At 38.9% G+C, this 26,425-nt stretch overlaps 1 protein-coding gene across 7 annotated transcripts in view; it reads right to left on the bottom strand.

Annotated features, from left to right (window-relative positions):
• The window catches only part of PCDH15 (protocadherin related 15), a 1,256,363-nt gene that overhangs the window by 237,326 nt on the left and 992,612 nt on the right, over positions 1-26,425 (bottom strand). For all 7 annotated transcript variants that reach the window (XR_006299724.1, XM_043596132.1, XM_043596136.1 and 4 more), the window contains 2 exons: positions 23,299-23,392; positions 12,936-13,064 (listed from right to left, as the gene is read on the bottom strand). Coding sequence is in view for 6 of the 7 variants with exons in the window: in XM_043596132.1 (XP_043452067.1) it covers positions 12,936-13,064; positions 23,299-23,392 (223 nt within the window). In the remaining variant the exon portion in view is untranslated. The remainder of the gene's footprint in view (positions 1-12,935; positions 13,065-23,298; positions 23,393-26,425) is intronic.

Genomic DNA, 26,425 nt, shown 5'->3' with positions numbered 1-26,425 from the left:
TGCTAAGGGCAACTTTGGGGATGACCTTTTAAAGGGCTAAGAAAGCCATGGCCATTATATGGTACTTTTCTTGAGAGGGAAAATAGGTGAGAGTGAGAATCAGGGTTTGAGGTATGAGTGGCCTCTATCACCATCATCCTGAATGACCTACCTAGGGTATATATGATTCCTGCCCTTGCAAATTGAGGCTTCGTGGCACTAGAACTTGTTGCACTACCACTTCTGGCTAGAACTTCCAGTACGAAGTTGAATAGAAGTGGTGAGAGGGGGCCTCCCTGCCTTGTTCCTGATCTCGGAGCAGAGCTTTCTGCTTTTTACTGTTGAGGACAATATTAGCAGTGAGCTTTTCATTGATGGCCTTAATTAAATTGAGGTACATTCCTTCTGAACCTGGTTTGTTGAGAGTTTTTATCATAAGAAGGTGTTGAATTTTATCAAATGCTTTTTCTGTATGTATTGAGATGATTATGTAACTTTAATCCTTCATCTGTTTGTATCATGTATCACATTAATTGATGTGTCTGTTGAGCCATCCGTTATATCTCAGGGACTTGATCATGGTATCATGGTTTATGACCCTTTTAATGTGGTAATGAATTCAGTATGATGATATGTTGTCGAGGATTTTTGCATCTATGTTCATTACGGATATTGGCCTATAGTTTTCTTTCTTGTAATGTCTTTAACAGGCTTTGGTATAAGGACAATGCTGGCCTCATAAAATGAGCTTCTCGAAACTTCTGGGAACAGTTTAAGAAGGAATGGTGTTACTACTTCCTTAAATGTTTGGCAGAATTTGCCAGTGAAGCCACCTGATTTTGGGCTTTTATTTGACAGGAGATTTCTGATCGCTGATTACTCTTTCTTCATTATTAGACTTTTCAGGTTTTCGTTTTCTTCATGATCTAGTCTGGGTAGGTATGGTTCTAGGAGTTTATCCATTTCTTCAAATCCAATTTGTTGGATTATAATTTTTCATAGTAGTCTCATGACCTATTGTATTTTTGTGGCATCAGCTGTCATATTTCTTCATTTCTGACCTTGAGTTTTCCTCTTTTCTTAATTTAGATAAAGGTTTGTCAATATTTATCTTTCAAATAAAACCACTCCTAGTTGCATTGATTTTTTTCCCTACAGTTATTCTATTCTGTTTGATTTATTTCTAATCTTTATTATTTCTTTCCTTCTGCTTAATTGGGGCTTAGTTTGTATTTCCTTTTCTAATTCCTTTAAGGTGTAGAGTTATGTTGTATATTTGAGATCTTTCTTCTTTTTTAAGGTAGACATTTATGGCTATAAACTTACCTCTTGGTACTGCTTTTGATACACTCATTAAGTTTGGATATGTTGTGCCTTTGTTTTAATTTGTCTTGAGCTATTTTCTACATTCCTGTCTGCTTTCTTCTTTGACCTGTTGACTCTTCAAAAATTACTGTTTGATTTCCAGGTATGTGTGAATTTTCCAGTTTTTTTTTTTTCTGTTTTTGATTACTAGTTTTATTCCACCATTGTTGAAAAAAGTACTTGGTATAATTTCAATATTCTTAAATTTGTTAAGACTTGTTTTGTATCCTCACGTGTGATCTACCCTGGAGAATTTGCTATGTATCATTCAAAAAGTAGGTATACTGGGGCACCTGGGTGGCGCAGTCGGTTAAGCGTCCGACTTTAGCCAGGTCACGATCTCGCGGTCTGTGAGTTCGAGCCCCGCGTCAGGCTCTGGGCTGATGGCTCGGAGCCTGGAGCCTGTTTCCGATTCTGTGTCTCCCTCTCTCTCTGCCCCTCCCCCGTTCATGCTCTGTTTCTCTCTGTCCCAAAAATAAATAAACGTTGAAAAAAAATTTTAAAAAAAAGTAGGTATATTATGTTCTTCTTGGGTGGAATATTCTGTCTATATCTGTTAGGGCCAGTTGGTTTACAATGTTGCTCAAGTATGCTATTTCCTTATTGATTTTCTGTCTATATGTTCTATCTATAATTTAATTTTTTTAAATGTTTATTTATTTTTGAGAGAGACAGAGACAGAATGCAAGTGGGTTGGGGCAGAGAGAGAGGGAGATACAGAATCTGAAGCAGGCTCCAGGCTCCGAGTTGTCAGCACAGAGCCTGATGTGGGGCTCGAACTCATGAGCTGTGAGATCATGACCTGAGACGAAGTCGGATGTTCAACTGACTGAGCCACCCAGGTGCCCCAATGTTCATCTATAATTAAAAGTAGACACTGAAGTCTCCTACTATTATAGTAATTTTCACTTTGGATCTGTCAGTCTTTGCTTATATATTTAGATGCTCTGATCTTCATGCATATATAATCATAACTAGTATTATCTTTCTAATGAATTGAACCTTTTATCATTCTATCCTGACAATTTTTGTCTCTCATGGTAGATGAAATGTTGATGAAAAAGACAAACATTGATGAAACAGATGAACATTGATAACAAAGAAAATAAAGAAGACATAAATAAATGGAAAGCCATCCCATGTTCATGAATTGGAAGATTTAATATTGTTAAAATGTCCATATTGCCCAAAGCAATTAGATTCTATGAAATCTCTACCAACATCCCCCTGGCATTTTTTTTTTTTTTACAGAAGGTGAAAAACAGTCTTAAAATTTATATGGAACCATAAAGACACAGAATAGCCAAAGAAATCTTGAGAAAAAAAGAACCAAAATGGAGGTATCACAGTTCCTGATTTCAAAATATATTGTAAAGCTACAAAAACAGGTAAATAGATCAATGTTACAGAATAGAGAGCCCATAAATAAATCCATGCCTATACAGTTACTTGATCTTCTACAAAAGAATCAAGAATATTCAAGGGATAAAAGGGAGTGTCTTCCACAAATGGTGTTGGGAAAACTGGATATCCACATGCAAAAGAAAGAAATTGAACACTTATATTACACCATACACAAAGATCACCTCAAAATGTATTAAACACTTAGAAGACCTGAAACTGTTAATACTTCTAGAAGAAAATAGAGGGAAAAGACTTGCCTACTAAATAAATGGGTATTTATATAAAAGAAAATGAAAGTAGGTATGTATGTCACATCATACACAAAGATCAACTTCAGATGATAGACCTAACACAAACAACAAAATAAACTTTTTGTAATATAGAAAAATATCTTAATGACCCAAGGATAGCAAAAAAAAAAAAACAATAAAAATGATGGATAAAGTTGGAAGTTTTAAAATTAAAAACTCTATGTATCGAAAGACACTTTTAAGAAAGTGAAATACATGGGGCATGTGGGTGGCTCAGTCGGCTAAGCAATAGACTCTTGATTCAAGCTCAGGTCATGATCTCATGATTCATGAGATCGAGCCCACATTGGGTTATGCGCTGACAGTGCAGAGCCTGCTTGGGATTCATTCATTCATTCATTCATTCACTCTCTCTCTCTCAAAACAAATAAACATTACAAAAAAAAGAAGAAAGTGCAATACAAGATCTAGAGTTTTAGATGTTTGAAATATATGGAATAAACAGTAAGTCATGAACATATAAAGAATCCTCAAAAAAAAAAAAAAAAAAAAAAAGAATCCTCACAGATGAAAAGGACACTCAAGAAGAAAATCAATGGCAATCCAATATATTCATGGATACCAGATTTAAAAAAGTACTTTGGGGAAAAAATTCAAAATAGCAAGTAAATATTTTTGAAAACATATTCAATCTCTTCAGGAAAATGCTTATAAAAATTCCAGTGTGAGACCACCAAAATCACACCAAATTGGCTCAGATCAGAAAGACTGACACACCAAAAATGTAGATGGGGACAATCACTAACTCGGAGAACTGTCAGAGTCAGTATGGAAAATGATTTGGGATTTTCAATAAAGTTAAATATACTCATATTCATAACAGAAATTCAGGCACATGTGCACAGGAAACATTATATGAAAGTATTCACAACAGCATTGGTTATAATAGCCTCAAACTGGAAACCACTCCAGCACTTGCCGATAGTAAGAACGTGAATATGAACTGTGGTATAACCGCAAATTGGAAATAAAATACATGACTCAACGGGAAGAAAGTTGACTCTTAAAAAGATAAGGTGAATAAAAGAAGGCAGTTACTAAAGCACACATACTCTACAATTCTATTTGTAGACAATTTAAAAAAGATGTAACTAGACTATCTTGTTTATGGGAGCTTAGTGAGTTGGTCAGTCTACAATAGAAATCAAGAAACTAATCACAGGGGTTAATGGAAGGTGGGGGAAAGTGGGAAGAAGCAGGCAGGGGGCTCTCCTAGTGAGGATTACGTGCCTGGGCTTACTTGCACGCATGTGTACCTTATAATAAATTGTGCATGTATATTTCAATCCCTTTCTATATATTACACATCCTTCTTAAAGTTTAAAGGATGAGATTTGGTCTTAATGAAAAGCTTCAGAAACAGTTGGGATCCCTCCTGTAAAACCAGAAGTTGATTGGCAAGCGTCCTCCTCAGGCAGTAAAGTCGGTGTAAGCAATTGTAGTGGGCTGTAACATTTGCACGAAAGGATAACCGAACCCAACCAAAGTGAACAGGCCATGAATTTTCATCAGTCTATAAAACAGAAGTGCAATTTGTATAAAGTTGGATCTCATAAATAAGTAATGTGGCATTAAAAGGCACAGCGAGATGAATGGAGCAAGGGTTTGTGAGGCAAAAATAGTATTTCTTCTTAGACAAATATTAAATAATTTAAATAGAGTATATATGGTAAACGGGTGAGTAGAAAATACAATTCCAAACACATGACCAAACAGGCTGGGAGCATATCTCTTACATTGTTCCTCTAAGTAATCTTCTTAAACCTATTGTTTCCCTGTCTCCTGGTGGTAAAAATTTTGCTCTAGGCTGATTAGAAATTTCACGTGTTCTTGGCATTAACATTGCTTTTTAAATTAACCCCCTATGTTCTATACTACATGAACTGTGTTTAAAAAAAATTCTAAAAGTTGGGGATCCTGGGTGGCTCAGTCAGTTGGGCGTCCAACTTCGGCTCAGGTCATGATCTCATGGTTCATGGGTTCAAGCCCCATGTCAGGCTCTGTGCTGACAGCTCAGAGCCTGGAGCCTGCTTCCGATTCTGTGTCCCTCTCTCCCTCTGCCCCTACCCTGCTCATGCTCTGTCTCTGTCTCTCTCAAGAATAAAAAAATTCTAAAAGTAGATAAATACCCAATATCAAAACATTGTCTTTGTTTATTTATGCATATGTGTGTGTGGTAAGCCAAATATGTACTTGCAGATATTGACATATATTATACCTCTTGTCTTTCTACAACATATCTCAATCTTCATCGAAAAAAATGTGCTTTTAGATCATTTTAATCCATTAGGTCTAGTTTAATTCAGCATCTTCTAAGAACCAAATATTGGGCTGAGTATCAGTTCTCTCAGATCAATATGACACAGTCTGTGCTTCCAAGAAATTGGGATAAATAGATCAGTTCCATATACTTTGGTAAGCACTATCAAAACGTTGTGCGTAGTATAAATGGGGTCATGAGGACAGATCATTTAGGACATGGAAAAGTTTAGGTAAGTTTTTCTGGAAGAGACTACATTTGACCAGATTTTCAAAGATGAGTTCTCTAAATAAAGAATGGAGAAGGAAGAAATCAAAGTGGGTGCGTGAGCAGAGGCAGAGACCTGGGGGAGTTACCGAGAATAATGATTAGTAACTGCAAGCAGGTGAGCATTGATGCAGGGAAAGCTGGAAAAGTAGCAGTGGGAGGTACACCTTGTTTTCTGCATTGAGAGGTGCTTCCTGTGCCTGAACTGGTGGTTAGAGACAGCGGTCCAGCAGGTGCACTAAGGATAACTAGGAGGTATCAAAGACTACCGTCAGGAAAATCAATTAAGCGAAAAAAACAGCAATAAAGTCAAGAAACTATAAAGATATTTTTTAAATGTAGTGTGGCCTTTAAGGATAGAAAAATAAACTAAATTCTGTGTTTTTAAAAAGAAAGAGGTTGTGATATTAGTTCAGGTGAGGAACAGAGAATTATCGGGACTGGCGAGGGACCAGATGTGGACAGTGAGGAAGAAAGAGGAGACACACAGGTTGAGATGGAGAATTCCAGAGAGGAAGCCCTGTCTGGGGAACATGAAGACAAGGGTTCGGTGTTAGTCATGTTGGATATGAGGCATCTCTAAGACACTCAGGTGGGTTAGTTTTACAGATACAGGTTTATTTGAAGCCGTAGCTTAAAGGAGCAGAAACGCTAAGGGGTAGAGATGTGGAAGACATGAGCATCTAAATGTTCTAGAAGCTGTGGGGTACAAGGTGCAGGAAATGTCCCAGAATGAACGTGTAGAAGTGGAAAGCCAACTGAGAAGACACGCACAGGAGCCAAAGTTAGTTTTGGAGGTGACGGGCATGTCCGTTGCCTCAATTGTGGCCATGCATCCATATATCCAAACTCAAACACATCAAATTATATACATGAGTCATGTGCTGCATTTTGAATACCAATTATACCTCAATGAAGCTAGAAAAAAGGGACTTATATATATTAAAATAAAAGGTTTAGGAAGCAAATGAAGCCAGGGAAAGGCAGGAGGAATCAGGTGTGCTTCAACATGGAAACCGAGAGCAGATAGTTAGTAGGGTCTGAAAAAGGGAAGAGAGATCGGCTTCAAATGTACCAGTGAAGTTTTCCAGATAAAGATGACATTTGGCAATATGGAGGTGACCATCAGGTTGGGGGTGGATATCATTCATCATACTTCTGGGGCTATACACACCTATGAATGTTTACACACACACACGCAGGCACACGCACACGTATTTATTATAACAGCTGATAGAAAGACTAAAAGCTGATCCAAGGACAGGTCTCAAGTAAACAGTGCAAAAATATAAGCACAAAATTTTCTAATTCATTTATGAATTGCTAATTGAATCTGAAAGATTGACTGAGTTTCAAAAATATTGAAACTGGGTGGCTCAGTCGGCATCTGGGTGGCTCAGTCGGTTGAGCGTCCAGCTCAGGTCATGATCTCATGGTTCCTGGGATTGAACCTCGTGTCAGACTCTGTGCTGACAGAGCAGAGCCTGCTTGGGATTCTCTCTCTCCCTCTCTCTGTGCCCATCCCCCGCCCCTGCTCAAGTTCCCTCTCTCTCTGCCCCTCCCCTGCTCATCTTCTCTCTCTCTCAAAATAAATAAGTAAACTTAAAAAAAAACATTAAAAAAATATTCACAAGCAACAGATAAATCTCCATTATAAATATTTTTAGGTAGCAGCCTTAAAATACAGGTCACCAATTTTTCAAATTGTGCAGGCTTCTTTCTTTAGTTGAGTGAGTATAGTATTTGCCTTATATAGTTTGACTTGACAAGAGAACCCATAAAATCTCCCACTTGTGGCCCACTTAAAAAAGAACTATTATAGTTTTAGGCACTGTTGAACGTCAGAGTGAGCTACAAAAAATAAATAAAACACCATAAAGCTCCCCACCTTCATTTCATTTTTAGAGCCCCACACAGAGAGACAACAAGGACATTCATCAGAGACACAGCAGTGAGGTTCAGATTTAGTTTGCTTCATATTAAAATGGGTATTTGGAGGAAACACCAATTTCTTTTTTTTTTAATTTTTAATGTTTATTTATTCTTGAGAGAGAGAGAGAGCACGAGCAGCAGAGGGGCAGAGAGAGAGGGAGATGCAGAATCTGAAACAGGCTCCAGGCCCTGGGCTGTCAGCACAGAGCCCAACACGGGGCTTGAACTGGTGAACCGTGAGATCATGAAGTAGGATGCTCAACCGACTGAGCCACCCAGACACCCCACCAATTTCTTTTTAAAGCGAACACCTGCCCTCCCCTTCTAAACACTGGCGTGCACTAATGACATTAAAATTGCTTTCAGGGTTTAGACTGAACTGCTAGCACTTTCCCGTAGCTGGGACTTAGCGTGCAGACCTCACACTGGGACTGCATTTATGTTTCAGGTTAAACAAATACAGCCACTTTTGTTTTAGAACTGGAAGAACATTCTGTTGACTCAGGGCCTCTATTGTTGTCACTTAGAGCTAAAGAAGTCCATGCAGCGTAAGAATTTCTGCAAGGCACCGATTAGGGGTTTGCCAGAAAGTGGCGCACTCTGTATCATCTACACTGCTAAGAACCTGTTTTAAACGTAACAGACAGTGTGGTTTCCAAGTGTGCCTTCACTGCCGCTGTGTGGGCTTTCATTCCCAAGGCTATTCTGAGAAACAGGACAAGTTTCAGCAGAACTGTGGCCCCTGAGGAACCTCTCCACGAGCTGCTGTCCGAGGGCAGGCAGCTGGACGAGCCTCCAAGGCCTCCCGGGCCTCACCTCCCACTCACCCCAAATCTCCACAAAGTGCCTTCTGGGCACGTGTCCCAAAGTGAAAACAGCTTCTCCTCCCTCAGGCTAAACTCTGTCAGACAAGTACAAAGAGGTCCTTTTGGTGACCCAGCAGTGAAGACCATGTTTACTGAAACAGGTCTCCCCTTTATCTCCTCTGCACTCCTCACCCAGACTCGGGGGTCCATCTGTCAGACCTTCTTTGAGCAGATCAATGAAAATGGCATCCATGGCATTGAGGGCCCACGTCTGTAGACCCAGGGTGTGTGGTGGGACCAAACTTGGCCGCCTGACTCTCACACATCAGGGTGAACCTTTCCTCGGGGTCGTTCTGATTTAGCAATAAATAGGGTCTGGGAAACACATCTAAGCAGTTTACTGAACTTAAAAAAAAAAAAAAAAAGAAATGACATAATCTCAACAGTAGACCCAGGCTCTTTACCCTCAAGTATTGACCTTATTTAACAATAATACCTACATACCTAAGTATTTCTATATACACATATGTGTGTATACATATCTTCTCTAATATATATATATATATATATATATATATATATATATTATTTATGAGATCCTCTCTAATATACAATCTCTCTCTGTGTCTCTCTCACACACAAGCATGTGTCTTCTGCTGCTTCTCTGCATACCCCGGGATCTAGAATGGGCAGGGATTTTGTCTGTGGCTGGTGTGAGGCCTCTTACACCCAACACCTCACCGGGGATGCCCTGTTGGCACGCTTATGGTCCACCATCAGAATATGGAGGGGCATGTAGGGAGCATGCCGGGGCACGCAGATCCCCCTACATGCTCCCCCGTGACATGCTGTGCAGGGCACTAAACACTAAACAAGACTTTAGGCCGACACACCGAGTCTCTCTAGCAGCCCCCCTGGTCTTCCCCGTCAGAACTCAACGTGTTCCTAATCACTTTTCCAGAACTCCTCTCAACAAATCTTCCATTATTGTCAGACTGTTGACTTGTTCTCAAATTGCCTCTTCAGCCCAGCTCTGTCCTGGGTCATCTCCACCTGGTATCTTTCTTTGCCTTGTTTGTTCCAACCTAGAATCTCACTAATTTGTCCAGATACTGCAGATGAATACATTTTCCCATGAACACTGACACAGCTACTTATTCCTTTGTGGCGTTCCTCGTCCTTCAGTAAATCACCAGGATGACACTGTGACACTTGACATCGACACAGAGCGTGTTCTCACTGTGTTTGCTAGGTTTCACTCTGCACACATTCTCTTCTCCCCTACAATGCCACTGCTACAAGTGCCCTGGGAATATGGAAATAGTTTTCAAAGTTAAGTACGGTATATGGTACTGGCGTATAGTGAGCTCTCCGTTAAAATGTTGCACGTTGGGAGTTTATTTTTTAACATGCTGATGAAACTTTGTGTTGCACAATCCAAAAATATTGCTTCAGAAGTATTCCCTATTTAATAAAGTTGAGTTACTACGACACTGCCTTAGTACCTTAAAAAGTAAATAAAAAGTGCCTTTAGCACTGGAATGCAAACAGTGGATTAACACACCACCGCATCATTAGAACAAAAACTCTGGAGTCGGTAACTCAAATTCAGTACAATAAATAACCATATGTATTTTGGTTTTAAGTGTGTCTTCATAGAGTTCTATAATAAAAATAGAATTATTATATTAATTCTATTAATATAATAGAATTATATTAAATTCTATAAGCAGGGCAGGAGTCATTTAGTGAAATTAATGTATCATAAAATTCTCATTAGGTAGCAACAGGAGACTGTTAGGATGCATGAAAATCCCATCCTATGGACGTTACAACTTCTGTGGGACTGGGCGGAATCACTGGTATGCACCTGCTTTGCACGTTTTCATGTTCCTTTTTAGTTTCAGTCATTTTAGGTTTTTGTGAAAAGATGTTATTGCCTAAAGTCCATGACAATTACTGCTTTATCAAATTATGAGTGCCAGGGTTTGTACTTCAATTTTTAATGCCAAAATACATTACAAAGACCATTCCTTGTTGAATTTTAGAAGTAGGAGACAAGAGGGGCGCCTGGGTGGCACAGTCGGTTAAGCGTCCGACTTCAGCCAGGTCACGATCTTGCGGTCCGTGAGTTCGAGCCCCGCATCGGGCTCTGGGCTGATGGCTCAGAGCCTGGAGCCTGTTTCCAATTCTGTGTCTCCCTCTCTCTCTGCCCCTCCCCCGTTCATGCTCTGTCTCTCTCTGTCCCAAAAATAAATAAACGTTGAAAAAAAAAATTAAAAAAAAAAAAAAAAGAAGTAGGAGACAAGAAACAAACTTAATGCTATAATTCCTTCAAAGATGAAGAATCACTAGGGAAAGTGATGAAAATAAAGAGAAAGGAAAAATAAAAATAATGAAAAATTAATCATTATATTAATGCCTACTTACTTATGATTAATTATATATTCCATATGGCCTTTACTCTCCAATGTTAAGTAAAGTATGAGAAATGGAAAAGATAATTTTCCCTAAGTGATTTCAGTACCTGTTTATTCTTTCTGAATAATTGGTAGATGTGACTAAATACAGCTTTCTGAATTAAGAATCTCCCATTACAATCTACCCAGGAGTAAGCTTTATAAAAATCTAGTGACGCCATCCGTCACGCCCTGCAGGGGTCCCCCCACCACCTTCTCCAACATGCACAGAGAAATCTTTACGATGTGGCACATCTAATTTCCTGTAACGTGACATGTCAGTGCTCTGTGTCTGTGCTTTTATTCATGCAATTACCTGCCAGACAGCTTCCAACCCCTCCCAATTTTCTTCTCGTCAATACTCATCCTGCATGAGTAAATGCCAGCACTGCCTCCTTTTCTGTGTTTTCTGCACATGCCGCTCAGATTTTATCATCTTGTCTGCTTGGTGTTATAGAAACTGCTAGTGCCCCACCCGTGGCCCTCAGAGCAGGTATACTCTTTGGCCAACTTCTACCGGCTGGTGTGTGCAGTCTGACTGAATACTCCTGTATCTGAGCTGCAGAGACCTGGCCGCTTGTTTGCACTGGAGGCAAGAAGTACTGAAAATTCCCTCCAAAGCATCAGTGACCGAGAACTGTCAGGGTTTCGTGCATGAATTTGCCAGTTCCCTCGCTTCTCAGGATTGATAACTCCGGGCTATATGATTTCCTAGATTTCTTGTTGGGATTGAGCTCCAGTTTTCCTCACGAGGACTTGTGCAGTAGCCAGCCCTGCACTGGTACCTGTCTTTTCCCTGCATCACTTCCTCACCTTCCTGTTAGTGTCACTTGAACTCCTCAATCTTTTGTCTACAGGTTTTTTCTGGCCAAGTTCATGGTGAGAGTTTTGACGCCAGAGGTATTATTATACAGGGTTCTGGAGTTGATTGCTTGCTGGCTACATGACATCAAGACTCCCGGGCGCACTGTTACAAACCTCTCCCCTGCGGCGAGGGTGGGGTGGGGTGGCATAAAAGCACAAGGGAACGTATGCCTTATGTGACCTCCGCAGGATTTGAGAGGGAGTCCGACAATGATGACGATAATGGCTGTGAAGTTGTTGTAAGTTATCATCAAAGCTCTAAGGGAAAACACTGATGAGCTCCAACTGTTTAGCGAAACCCCCAGGGCTTGGTGTGGAAGGCAGGGGGTCTTTGTGACATTGTTTAAAGAAGCCCTCCTCTTCTGCAGCCAGAGAGGAAACTGGACTGAATGCCAGACCCTATGTCTGACTGGAAGTGCAGCTGCCTGGTAGAGAAGGCTTGCTTCAAAGCACCAGAAAACCTCCTGTTCACGGCTCACGGCATTAACAGGGAAAGGGTACGGTCCCAAAGTCTGGACTCGCACACTGGGGTGCCCCACTCCCTTGCCTGTGGCCCACACAGATGCCTCATCTCAGGTAGATGCTTCACAATAGGGGTGTCATCCTCAAAATGTGCCCTCAGCTTATGGCTTCTAGACCCTTTACCAAGTTCAAGACCAAGTATGGCCCAGCTGAAGAAATACTGCCCTTGCTATAAGAAAAATGGGATTATGCATCAAAGGAACTACAGAAACTGGCTAATAAAAACTGGCTAATAAATAAGTCAAGAAGGAGAACACGTTGGACAAAAGTTGTGTGTGAAATACAGGTACCCAGAGAATGCTGAGGGCATGTTTACACAACCAGATGAATTTACCTCCAAACATCTGTATTTTGAGGGATGCACCTACAAATTCATAGTTAATGGTAGAGCTATCACATATTTCTCTACAAATATCTTAGTATAATTCCAGAAAATAAAAATATATATTAAGAAAAGAATACTTTAAATTAATCAACATTTAAAACACCTGATGGTCCTAAAATGTAAATCAACAAGCTTAACGAGGTAAAGCCAAATGGACACAATGTGATTTACGGGGAAAAAAATCTGGAAGAGTATCCGGCACTGTGATTGAGAATGAATGCACTTACTGGTGTTTCGCCTCATACCCAAGTGATCTCGCTGATCGCTTTCAACACTTCTAATGGTCCACTGTACCCTGCATTAGCTGAATGTCTTTTTGAAATTAAAATATATGACACGTATTCACTTAAAAAATGCACTTGATATATACGCGCCACTTACCCTTACTTGACCCACAAACGCATTGGCTTCTTCTTCGACCACGGACAGATTTCGAGGCAGATAGGGATCGAACACTGGGGCGTTGTCATTGACATCTGTCACTAACACATTTACCGTGGCAGTTGAGGTCTTAAAAGAAACAACAAAAAAGATTCGATGTGAAAAGAGTTATTTTTGTTTTGACGTCAGCTAATTGGCCATCTTGGCATTTGTCTAGCTGAAGAGCATCTCATTACTATTCCTACTCCCTAGCTTTCCAAAAAAGGAAAAAGAAGAAAAAAAAGGAGGAAGCTTGCAATTTTCAAGCACCTCAAAAACCCACATGGAAAAAGCAAATGATGACATTAAAGGGCAAACATCTTCTTGAAAATGTCAAGTATTTCCTGGAGGCTTACTTTTAGGAAGTGATTTTGCCTTTATCTTGTTCACATTTTACTGGTGGCAAGCTTTTGTTTATACACACGTGTACCTCCTTTTCTCTGAAATGTAACACTTCCGTAGCCTTGATCACTTACATTTTTCACTATTTAGAAAATAAAACTTGTACATTATAAAAGAGCACAGTGCATCAAGTGGGTATTTTCAGGTAAGTAAGTGCTATCAGAAAATACTATAGTCATCATTTTCGGGGTTCACATATAAACCAGGAGTCTGAGCATCATATACCATGAGTGAAGTGATTACCTTGGGATCATACAGCCCAAGAAAAAGGTAAGCAGGCACATCTACCAGTAGTATGTGCTACCCGGTGAAAAGGCACGTCCTTGGCCTGTTGCAACCAGAGTCTATTATGTAGGTCAACGACTTTTGCACAATCAAGGAAGATCAGATGTGAGCCAAGCAGGAAATGGTTCTCTCTAATCAAAGCCTGAGAACAAATGCCCTGCCCCCAGCTCTGTCACAGTGTGGGGTAGATCACAGAAGCCTGGGGCCAGAATCAGAGAAAGAAAGAGTTCTCAGCTGGAACTTGAAAAATCTGTTATGCCAGGACACTATGTGACAAGATGTAAATAAAAAGTAATAGAAAAAAAGCAGGAGAAAATAATTACCCAAATTTTGTTTTAAAAGATACCAACACAGTTTGTCCTACCTGCAAATGATGTGCGGTGAAAGGCTGACATGCTGAGCAGAAATACGAGGTTCAGAGGGAGTGACTGAGGAGACAGCCATCAGGGACCGAGGGGTCAAACACTGCACTCCTCAGCCACCAAGGAGGCAAGGACCTGGGAAATGTCCCCTCCTTCTCGTTGGGATCACTGAAGTTCTACACTCTCTTAATAATTCTTCATGGGGTCTAGACCATGCCTCACTGTGACTAAAACCCAACTTTCAAACTCTGATTGAATTAGGGTGGTTTTCTCCTATTTTAACAGAGGCAAAAGTATATCCTCTTTTGAGCAATATGACTTTACCCCAAGATTTATTATTTTTTCACATGCAATATCTAGGAGTCATTAAATTTACCATGCATAGCAGGGAATTCTTGGGTATCCATAATGGGTTCTTTCTCTATTTGTGTGCTGGCTACGTTGGTGGGTTTATTCTGTGAAAATTCATACAACCATTCAGTATGATTTGTACATGTTTTTATCTGTAAAAGTCCAGTAAAATTTTTATTTAAAGGCATGCCAAGGATGACCAGAAGAGTGTTGTCTAGTCAAAATGAGGAAACAACCTAAATGCCCACCCATAAAGATGCTTATATAGATTGCTTTCTGTGTACAGTAGAAGTACTGTAGAATGTTAGTACGGAGAATGAACAAATCACCGTAACAAGTAACCACATGGATGATCTTCATGAACATAAGGCAAAGTGTAAGAAACCAGACACAAAGCACCACACACCATATGACTCCCAGGGTATACATTTCAAAGATTGGCAAATGTCTCCACTGTGAGAGAAGTCAGAATAGGGTCATGTCTGTGAAGAAGGTGGGCTGGGAATGCCACAGCCATAAGGCTGGGCTTTTGGGGGCCAATTAATTTCTGTTTCTTGCTCTAAGTGTTGATTACATAAATGTGTTCACTATGTGAAAATTCGTTAAGCTGCACAAGTGAGGTTTGGGCATTCTTCTGTGTGCATATCTCTGTGAAGCTACTTAATTTAAAAGATGCACGAGCACAAGCTCACACTTGTATGTAGATATATGTGGGTCTCTATAAAGCCAAATAGGATCTGATTCAATGGCATACAGAAAATTTAATTTGCTTCTTTTAATTTTTATATATTTTCCAAATTTTCTCCAACAAGGCTACCTTGCTTTTGTAACAAAAAACAGCTTAACAAATGTTATTCCTCTCAAAGTTGTGTAAGAGATAAAACCAGTAAAAGGATGTTTTTATAGTAGTAGTAGTAGTTCCCAATTTGCCTGAGGGTGAACAGGACATTAAAAGTGACAGCGTGGAGTCAAAACCTAAGAGCAGCCACACTAGAGTCTGCTGACTTTCCTTCAAATTGTCTGACCCTCTTTATACCAGTCTATCTGTATTTCCTTGTCAATCTTCTAAATGGATTTCCATCCTATTCTTTCAAATCCCCATTCTTGACACTGTGGTATATGATGTTTTCAGACTGTTTTGGTGCTCAAAGACTACGGATTGTGGTTGAGTAATGCAGAAGACAGCTGGATCACCAAGTAATCTGGAAAGTTAAACAAGTCCGCCATTTTGTGCTAATAGGGACTGAAATTTACGGACCATGTAGATGTATTTCTCCATATCTTAGTAACTGTGTATGACATGAGGAGAATCCATGTCTCTCTTTATAGAATTATTAAGTAAAAATGCACATAGAATAATTTCTAGCTTATGTATTTCTTGAAGTGTAGTCTGAAAACCATTTACATCAGAATCACTTGGTTAATCATTAAAAATGCCCGGGTGACACCTTAGACCTACTGATTCTATTCATTTAAATCTACTGAAAGAGTAAATTAGTTAGTTGTAAAGCACAATCATGTACATTTTTTGGTTGGTTCAGGAAGACGGCAATCATACTTCAACATGGATCTTGTATCTTACCATGTTGTATCTTCAACATGGTTTATGTATCTTACCAAGCACAGATTTTCAGTTGGTTAAGATGAAATACTTAAGAAATCAGCTCAGGTCATTTTAGGTAAAGTAGATAAAAAGAACACTATGTTAGCTAACACATGTTCCCAATTAATCTGAAAATCAATTTATATTATTCCAATTAAATAAAAAAGATCAGACACCAAACTAACAAGCTTGATCAGTGCAAAGCTACCTGCTTTGCATTAAGGAGATCTGTCTTACTGCCTATTTTCTCAAAAGTTGTACCGACTTCTAATTTCACTACACCAGCTGGAAATAGTTGCAGTTAAATACTGCATTCCACCAATTATCACTTTTGGGGTCATTACTTATTTTAATTATAATGTGTCACAGATTTTTATTTTGTTTTACATCATGGATAAATCCTTACAGCACATATTAAATTCTCAACAATGCAAGCAGGTTGTTGTAAGAGACAATGTGGATACACATTTATTTTCAGAAACTGTATGGCCCTGAAATAAAGACACTGATATGGTATATTTGGTTTGGAATAGTATAAAACACGTGAGATGTAAAGTCAAAGTCAAAAACAAACAAACAAAAAATACAAACATATGTATGTTCATCTACACAAACCATTTTTTATTATTCATGAGAACTTTTTTTCAAAAATATTTTGTAATCTTCCTCGATTTTACATTATGGACTTTATTGAATCTATCAAGCTAATTTCTTAAATTATTGAAAACTTGGTTTCACTAGAAGATATTTAGGGTGTTCAAAATATATTCATTCTCCAGTTACTGAAGATATAATTATGATGATTTCTACTGACATGGGCCTAAATGAAACTATATACTCATAAACTGACAGAAGAATGTGCATTATATACTATATAATTGAGAAATAGAAAATGGAACGATGTAGCGGCCTTTTTCTTTTTGTCAATGTAGAAATGTATCCATAGACACACAGACACACACACACCCCCTTTACAAGTTTCTATGGACATGCATGTTCAAAATAACTTTTATTAGTACATTTAATTCCTTTCAATAAAAATGGAAATAATGAGGATGTGTTTAGGATCTGACCATTTTTGTCGCTCAATAGGACAAGGAGAAGGTATATACTCTGCATTGAGCATTCTTTTTAGGCAGTATTAATCCAAAACATTTTTACTCATAGCTACAAATCATCCTGTGGCTACAACATCAAGAGGCAAGCCAGGCTGACCCAGATTATAGAGTTTCTCCGATGACCGAGGGCGACCTTCCTAGCAGTGAGGCTGACGTGGGAGGCTTTTTCACCTTCTGAGAATGAAAGAGTATAAATGTCTCCCAGAAAAGTAGGAAAAGGGGGTGCCTTCCTATCTGGATTATGGGAGCAGAAGGCGAGGCACAGAGAGGACAAGGAGATCGGATGCAAAGGTCCTCCTCTCCACGCCTTGTCCTCCACCACCCTGGGCCACGTCTACATCCACGAGGCACTGGAACAGCACTTAGGGAACGTGGTGATAGGTGTTGAGAAAGTAAGAGAACTTGGGGAGAAACAGTGGCTGACTCGCGTGGAATATGGAAGCCTCCAGAGAATCTCCACGGCAGTCACATCTAATAGCACCTTGTGGTGAATATGCAGCAGTGGCAAGGACAGGTGGCTAGAGAGAGAATCGGGGTTTCTTTGTGTGCTCAGGAATCGCAGATGCTGAGAGATCACTACCTGAGCAAGGCCTCGGGTGAGGGCGGAGGACCTCGGCGGTCATGTCAATTCACATCAATTCATGTCAGCTCTACGTGGCAATGGATGCACCAGACACCCAAAGGGTCATTAGGGAACTGGATCAAATTAAAAAGCCCGCAGTTGAGAGGCCAAAACAGACACACACGCACCATATAAACAGACTCCAGCATAGATGGAGGCATTCAAGCTGGGTGCCCCCCCTCCCCACACCAAGAACTAGTAATCACACCTGCCCCTGTACAATTTTAGGGTGAGGGCCGGGAAGAGAGGAGGGGACAATCAGCAGCTGCACTGGTGAGTGTTCACCTAGAAGAGTATTTAAAACCTAAGATGCAGGGATGTTGTTTTAAGCAAGTGGGACCTGACCCAGCCCAGATACACATTACAATCTAGGTAGCAGAGTGGGCTCATGAAGATTGGATTAGGTGTAAAAAAAATACAGGAGCTTTTAACTCTGTGCACATCTGAGCACTGCATGAGGAGAGTACATACTTTATAGTATATGTAACATATTGTAATAATACATGTTAATATATCACATATAATAGAAACATAATAGAAACTAGAAGAATATCATAGACTATCTCACAATGAAAAAAAATATCAAATTTCTGGAATATTTCCTTCAGAAAACACTAAAATATCAGTATTTTGTTCCCCCAAACCAAGAAATACGAATCTACGCTTTCCAAAGAGAACGAACAAGTAGCTCATTCTCTTTTAAAATTACATGGTCACATCTCTTTACAAAATTATACACCCAAATAAACCCACTGCGGTTTTGTTTTCTCAAATAACACCAGGATATATCAGGATATATATTTATTGTAGACACACATATACATAGGCAGAATTATTTCATTCTACAATTTTATTAAACTAACTATATTAAAATTCAGTTATTTGAATTTCCCACACAAGTCTTCTTGCATATATATTTTTCCTTTCTTTTTTCCCCCATAGTTTGATTAAACAGTTAATTGTTCACTTCTAGATTCTAATTGCTAATTTATATCGTCATGTTTAAAAGACATTCAGGGAATAATACTAGTTCAAGGCCCAAGCATAGATGCTAAGCCTATTGCCAATCTGAACTTGTAAAACATCACCGACATTCACTGTAAAAGCCATAACTGAGTAAGTCAAGCTAGGCATTCTAGAGCATTCTACAGATATAGCAAACAAGATTGCTGAACTCATGGGATATGGTCAGAAATATCCACACCCACAGAACAACTTTGGGTTTTGAATAAGAATCAGCCTATTGGAAATGGACAACTGATACATTTGTTTTAAAGAAACAACAACAAAAGAGGAAATCCTGCCCACAGTTTGCATGTTTACATCTTTCACTGTGATTTGCATATGTATGTATTTTGCTGTGTTTTTGGTTTATGGACATCTGTAATCCACAAGCCCTGCTCCCTAGCTAGCTGTCTTTCAGCCCAGTATGGATAATAAGATAAGAAGCAGTATGCTAGGTGTGGTCCCTGGAAAAGCTCCAGCTCCATGAGAAAAGAGGGCATCTTTACCCTCTGCTCCTTGCAATGGAGAGTAGGTGCCTGGAGTTGCAGCAGCCACCATAAGACCATTAGGTACCAGGAATGAAGATGCAAGCAAGCACTATTAAGTGCAGAGCAGAAATGAGGCAGAGGGCACCCTGATGCCACTGTGGAGCCCCGGCGCCAACCATTTCCTGCCCACCTCAACGCTTCTTTATATTTGAGACAAACCCTGATCTGTTTAAGCCCCTGCTGTTTGGGCTTCCCCGTACTTACAAGCCTATTCCTACAGGCTATTGCTGCCACTGACTGTTGAAGGAGTTCAGAGGACATCACCCCAAAATATGCCACTCCGGTGTATTGACTTTTGAAATAAAGGTACTTGAAGAACAACAAATAGCGGAAAAACGCTCAGTCCTTCTTTCTTTTTCTTAAAAGCAGGATATTAAATTGCTATGTGAAAGATGTATTCCCTGTATGAGAAGGAAGGTAACATTTTTATGCCCAACAAGAGCAAGAAATTGAGATGGAGAGAATTCTATGTAGGCTGACCTTGTTAAAATAATTCATAGCTCCCTTCAGCCTCTCCGCGTAGTTTAGTTGCTTTTCTGCACCTGCCTCTGATCCTTTAACCCACTATTATAGCAACTAGATTTCACTAATTCTTTGGGTCTTCGTTTCCTTATGGGGGTTGCCATGTCATGTAAAACTTAAATAAATGCGCTTTTTCCTGTTAGTCTGACTTTGTCAGTTTAATTTTCAGACCCAGCCAGGGACCATAAAAGAGTTGAGGAAAAATTCTCCCTCTCTGTTGATCAAATTGTATCCATAAGCATAATAAAGTTTGCCCACATTTTCCAATAAAATTTTCCCAAAAAATGTATTTTTAGCTCAGATTGTTTGGATTTAGTTTATAAGTAAAATAAATGTGAAATAAATAAATGTGAAATGTGAAATGTGAAATTTAGTTTATAAGTAAAATAAATGTGAAATAAATAAATAAATGTGAACAAGGAGCTTCTGAAAAGAAATTGAGTGTATATTCCTTCCAAAAAATGCATTTGGGAGCTATCCTATATGTTATTATTATAAATTAGGTAAAACACAACTGCTTAAAAATGTGTACGATATATAAAATTTTCAAAGTCTATTTCACCTAAAATGTGAAAATATTGGAATAAAATATGGTAGAAGCTTTATTAAGGAATTTTCAACTTCACAGATTTGTAAGTAATTCCAAGTAACTGTAGATAACTACTAAAATCCAGAAAGTATGAGCTTATCTGTAGTCATATAGCTAAAGAAGTCTATTTATAATAATGAGATATGTAACTTACATGTATAGATTTTTTTAAACTACTCTTGACAAAGTTACATTTAGAAAAGGGAAAAAAAATACAAGAACATCAAATAAAGTTTCCTCAACTGTGTCTACAACACATCAGCAATGACCACTAGAATATTAGCTCTCTTCTCCCCTAACCACATTTTGAAGGTGGCTTTTTTATGATGAAATCAAATTATATCTTCGCAATCTGCTTCACACAAATTGCTGGTAATCATTTTGATTTAAGAAGAGTCCATCCACCCGGGGTCATTGCCCATTAAATATCTTTCTTGAAAACCATAACCATTAAGGTCAAATGGTTAGTTTTACCATAACTCTACAAAGGAGTAAGTTTAAACGTACAGATAAGAAGAATGCTATCAAAATGTGAGACAGTTGTGATTATGTAATCACTTTCTCCTTCAGGAACCCACTATATGTACCCACTTATAAGTCCATCCCTAACATTATATAAATAATGGAATTAACTAAAGAAGCTTTTTTTTTTTTTTTGATTCCTTTCTCTACTGGTACTCTCAATACAAACTTTTGAAAATAAAACACCTTCACTTAAAAGGATCATAATTTTAAAGCTGAATGAGACCTTATTGATCATAAGAATGAAAGTGTGGGGGAGCTAGAAATGCTAAATGCTGTCCAAGGGGTCTAAATGCTGTCCAAGGGGTCTGAAATACACAAGTAACCAGAAAAAAAAAATGCTCTGCGGATGCCTGGGTGGCTCCAGTCGGTTGAGCTTCCGACTTCAGCTCAGAACATGATCCCGTGGTTTGCGTCAGCTGTGCTGACAGCTCAGAGCCTGGAACCTGCTTCGAATTCTGTCTCTCTCTCTCTCTCTCTCTCTCTCTGCCCCTTGCCCGCTCATGCTCTGTCTTTCTCCCTTTCCTTCAAAAATAAATAAACATTGAAAAAAATTAAAAAAAAAAGAAAGAAAAATGCTCTAGAAGAAATTAAACTACTATATTTAACCCATAATTGATTCTCTGTTTTTGATGTGGACAAACCCATAATCAGTGGATTGACACTATACCAGATATCTTAATATACTGTTTATTTTCTATCTGTTCTTTTGTCTAAGGAATGATTTTTAAAAGGTTCCTAGCTATTATCACTGCCATTAACATCTGATTTGTAACATGATGTATCCCAAAGCTGTGCATTATGTTTTCTTTTTTTCTATTCTAATAGCTGACCTGAGTGCTCCTTGTTTATTTTACTTCAATCTAATGACACCCCTTCCTCCATGCTGAGTAATTCCTCAGGATCCTCCCTCCATTATTTCCTGGCCAAGTTACCAATTAGTCTTCCACCATACAGCAAAGCCTTCACTTATTGTCTTCTTGAGACTCCCACTGCCTTCTTCATGTAGGTCTAACCCAGGCACACTCTTACTCAAGGACACCTTGATTAATCCTTAATCAAGGATTAAAACTTAATCTCAGTTTTATTTTTCTTCACACAGCTAAGTACTTTGTCCTGGCCACACTATTTACTCAGACTGTCCTGTATACAGCAAAACCTTGGATTGTGAATAACTTGTTCTGCGGGCGTTCCCCAAGATGGGCAAACATTTCTAACAAATTGTAACTTGATAAATGAGCGACATCTTGTAATACTTGAGTGGTACGTGATGCTGAATGTCACATAATCACAACTGAGCCAATGGTTCTTGAAATTTGCTTGGATAGACGAGTGCTTTGGATTACAAGCATGTTTTCAGAACGAATTATGCACATAAACCAAGGTTTTACTCTATTTTATTTTCTACATGTAACTGTTCTACCTAATGTTTGAGAAATGGCAAATGGCTTATTATTGGCAGATGCATCGACTAATTTTCTGAGCAATCCTCTTCAAATAAGTGTGAGGAGAGCATCATATGCCCCCAATCAACCTACCATACAGATCAATCAATTAATTTCAAGTCAGGTGGAGCTATGCTGCTATTGTCATTGGGTGAGCCTCACCTATGCTCCCAACCTGAATTTGAAATTATTTCCAGAGAACAGTACTGAATTGGCCTAAAATGTGCTGAGTTGCCTATAACCATCTGACTAAACAGGAAACTACTCCGTGCCATAGAAATGTTGAAAAAAGTCTAATGACCTGTTACCAACAATTGAAATGTTACAGTGTTTAAAAATTAGAACAGTAGTGGTTGTAAGCAAGGTGGTTTAAAGAATACAGTCAAATGATTTTAAAACACTCCAGAAGGACTAAACAAAATTTATCCTGTCTGGAATTATGGGCCATGTAAAGCACTTCCATCACCAAGGATTAGTCAGGACCCTGAGTGCTGCTTACAAATGACCTGTGGAATCAGTCAACTTGGTTTCCTAAGTGCTTCAAGACATTTATCTGCAGTCCCCCCACCCCCACCAAAAACTGACATTAAAGGGAACAGGCTGCGATAGGGTAAAACAGCCAGGACACATTTTGGGGCGCAGTGCAGGTGATACTGTCCATGGACTGCATTCTAGGCTGTTAGACTTCAATTTCCCCACGAGTTGGGTAATAATGTCAATCACAAATACCTATTCTGTTCCTAAGAGATTCAGAGTATAGGTTCATCTATTAAAAGAGTGCATTGGAGAAAAGACCACTTCTCCAAGTAATTTAAGGAGCTGCTCCTCATGAAAGAGATTATTCCTGGACTCAGGATGGTGACACGTTGTTTCGGAGTATCAGACTACAAGTCTCTCAGTTTCTCGAGCACTGTGCTTACAACCCTTCGGTCCCCAGGCCAAGTACTCACCCCATCCGGCCTGCCATCGGAAGCAGTGACGATCAGAATGTAGCGATCGGTGCTCTCCCTGTCCAGGGCTTTCCCTAAGGTTAGAATCCCAGTACTAGTGACAGAGAAAACAAACAAACAGATAAGACACACAAAGATCTTTTGTCACAGGGAGTCTTCCTCCCGTCGGGAACTACTCTTGACAGGTTTTTCCCCTTCAGCAAACGTAGCCTGAATATTTAAGATGCCTGATTCTAGGATTCATGTTGATGATTAAAAAAACCCTTTAAGGCTGATGAGCTTATTAGTGACAATGAAAAACCCCCAAACTGAATGAGATAACTGAGCTGATTCTCCAGCCTCCAAGAGAAAAATAAAACTACTCTTAATTCATTTCGGGAAGAAAGATATCTATCTTGTTTATGATTATTTCAAAGGTAAAAGACTGCATTAGCTGTTAGTAGTTTCATAATCCTTTGAATCAAGGAATGGTTTCTTAGAACTAATACATAGCATCATTCCTGTTCATCCTCACATACTGTGTCCATACTGGAAATGCAAATATCTAAATTCTATCTTTGACAAATCCTAGTGATTAACATTTACTTTTTCTTCTTTCCCAGTTTCAAAACAATGGAGGCTCATTGTAGAAAATTAGAAAATATACAGTAAAATGTTAAAACTTTCATGGGTATTTGGATTATTTTTGTAATATTTATTTTTATTCTCCATAGTAATCAGATTTAGATACATTATACTATTTTCCAAAGAGGATTCAGACTGCAATATTTTATAATCTTTTTAAGGAAACATAATTTTATGAGCATTCACTCTCCCATTTTATAATTTATAAAAAATGGACTTTCGTTGGCTATACTAACAATTGTATCATTTTGTTATTCTTTTGAAATTTAGATATTTCTTTATTTTATTTATTATATATAATGGGAGATGAACAGCCTTTGGACACATTCTCATAATTAGAATATTTTAATACTACTTCTTACCCTTTCACTGTTTAAAATCAATGTGTCCAAATAGTTAATACTTTCTTCTCCAATGTAATTTGTCTTGTAACAGTTTGGTTACTTCTAATCCTCTCTAAAATAATCCCCAAATTTTTATCTCAGATTTTACAATCTGACATCTGATATGTGACATTTTAATAAAGGCCTACCGAGTATCTATTGTGGAGGAGAGGTTATATTAATATAATAAAGCATTAAAATATTTATTCAAGCATAAAAACATAATTTGTTTCTGCCTGATAGAAGGCTTTCACATTTTGACACAAGTGCTTTTATTGTTACAGTGGAATTTAAGCAATTCACATCATACATGGTAGTTGGGTAAAAACAGTTAACACCGGGGCGCCTGGGTGGCTCAGTCGGTTGAGCATCCGACTTCAGCTCAGGTCACGATCTCACGGTTTGTGAGTTCGAGCCCCGCGTCGGGCTCTGGGCTGATGGCTCAGAGCCTGGAGCCTGCTTCCGATTCTGTGTCTCCCTCTCTCTCTGCCCCTCCCCCATTCATGCTCTGTCTCTCTCTGTCTCAAAAATAAATAAACATTAAAAAAAAAAAATTTAAAAAAAACAGTTAACACCAATGAATCAAAGTCAGAGTCACGGTTACTCTATTTGCTTTATTTTATTGTTGTTGATCGAATGGACTTTAAATAGTTCTAGCATATGGTATAACTATAGAAAACGAAGTTTACTAGTGGTACATTTTTAAATGTTTTGTCAAAAGAACCGACAACCCAGAGTTGTTCATAACAATGGCTTTCGGATTAACTTCCCACACCTCAGATGGTTCAGATAATCTCATTCTAAAATGACTTCAAGACAAAAGTAAGACATTATTGCTTCTGAGACTTACTCACAAGCAACCTAAACAGAAAATCTGAAAGCCCTAGCCATAGGACAATGAAAGAAAAAAGAAAACTGATTTATTGCTTTCCGTTTTTCCCCTTGGTTTCAGGTTCTAATATCTATGTTCTTCCTTGTACATTAAATTAGAAAATCTCTGGGAATTTATATAGTATCCCCATTTATAGCCATATTATAATTAAACAGCTAATTTTTAATGGTCTGGTAATTGTTACAAAGATAGCTCTTTGCTCAATACGATGTGTGCCTTGTGCCCAGTGCAGTAGGCAGTTGGGCAGGATATTTGGGAGACGGAGAAGGAGAGAAAGGATAAGTAGTATCTTTTGGTATTTACAGCTGAAGGACTAGCTGCTGGGTACACCTAAGCATGCTTTCCTGAAATTCCTGAAACAATTGGAAAGGGCGAGTGTTCCTACCAGCTGGCTGGAACTATAGTTCAGGATACACTGGGCTGCATCTAGGAATGCAGTAAATCTTGTACGTTCATATATTAAAAGTATGTAAGAACCGTTTATGTTGAAACAATAATAGTGCTACCTAAATTTTGCATGACTGAAAATGTATCGCACAGGGGTGACATCAGTGGTCTTGAAGATGGAAGCCAGCATCCCCAGTGCTACCCTTATCCACCAAGAATTGTGTTTGTAGGTCTGGGGAATGCCTGAAGGAATGATGCATGGTTCTTGCCTTTATTTCGTCTAACCCAGAACTTACTAGAGGCAGAAAAGCAGTGGGTTTTTCTAGAAAACACCGTAAGGTGGGGAGCACCCTGCAGTCACCTGAGGCAAAAGATTACAGCTGAGGTGTACAATCGAGTGCTGGAGGCCTGGAAGAAAAGGTGGGCAGAGAGTTTCTTGGGAAACCAGGACATTGAGAAGCACCCACATATACTGGGGAGTGGGGTAGCACCGAGAGTCCAGAGATAAACCCATGCATCTGCAGCCAGTTGGTTTTCAACAAGCATGAAGATTATTCAACAGGGAAAGATTCGTCTCTTAAACAAATGGTGCCGGGGCAAGTGGAGATCGACATGTGAAAGAATGACCTTGGACTGTCTTATTACACCATAGATGGAAGTTAACTCAAAACGAATGAACAATCTAAGTACTGAAACCATGAAACTCTTGGACAAAAACTTGGAGATAAATCTTCATGATCTTGGATTTGACAATAGATTCTTAAATATGACACTAAAAGCCTGAGCAGCAAAAGAAAAAAAAAATAGGCATATTGGACTTCACCAAAATTAAGAATTTTTG

This window comes from Prionailurus bengalensis, chromosome D2 (genome assembly GCF_016509475.1).
Source record: "Prionailurus bengalensis isolate Pbe53 chromosome D2, Fcat_Pben_1.1_paternal_pri, whole genome shotgun sequence".
NCBI lineage: Eukaryota > Metazoa > Chordata > Mammalia > Carnivora > Felidae > Prionailurus > Prionailurus bengalensis.
This window is presented reverse-complemented; position numbering and strand designations above follow the sequence as displayed.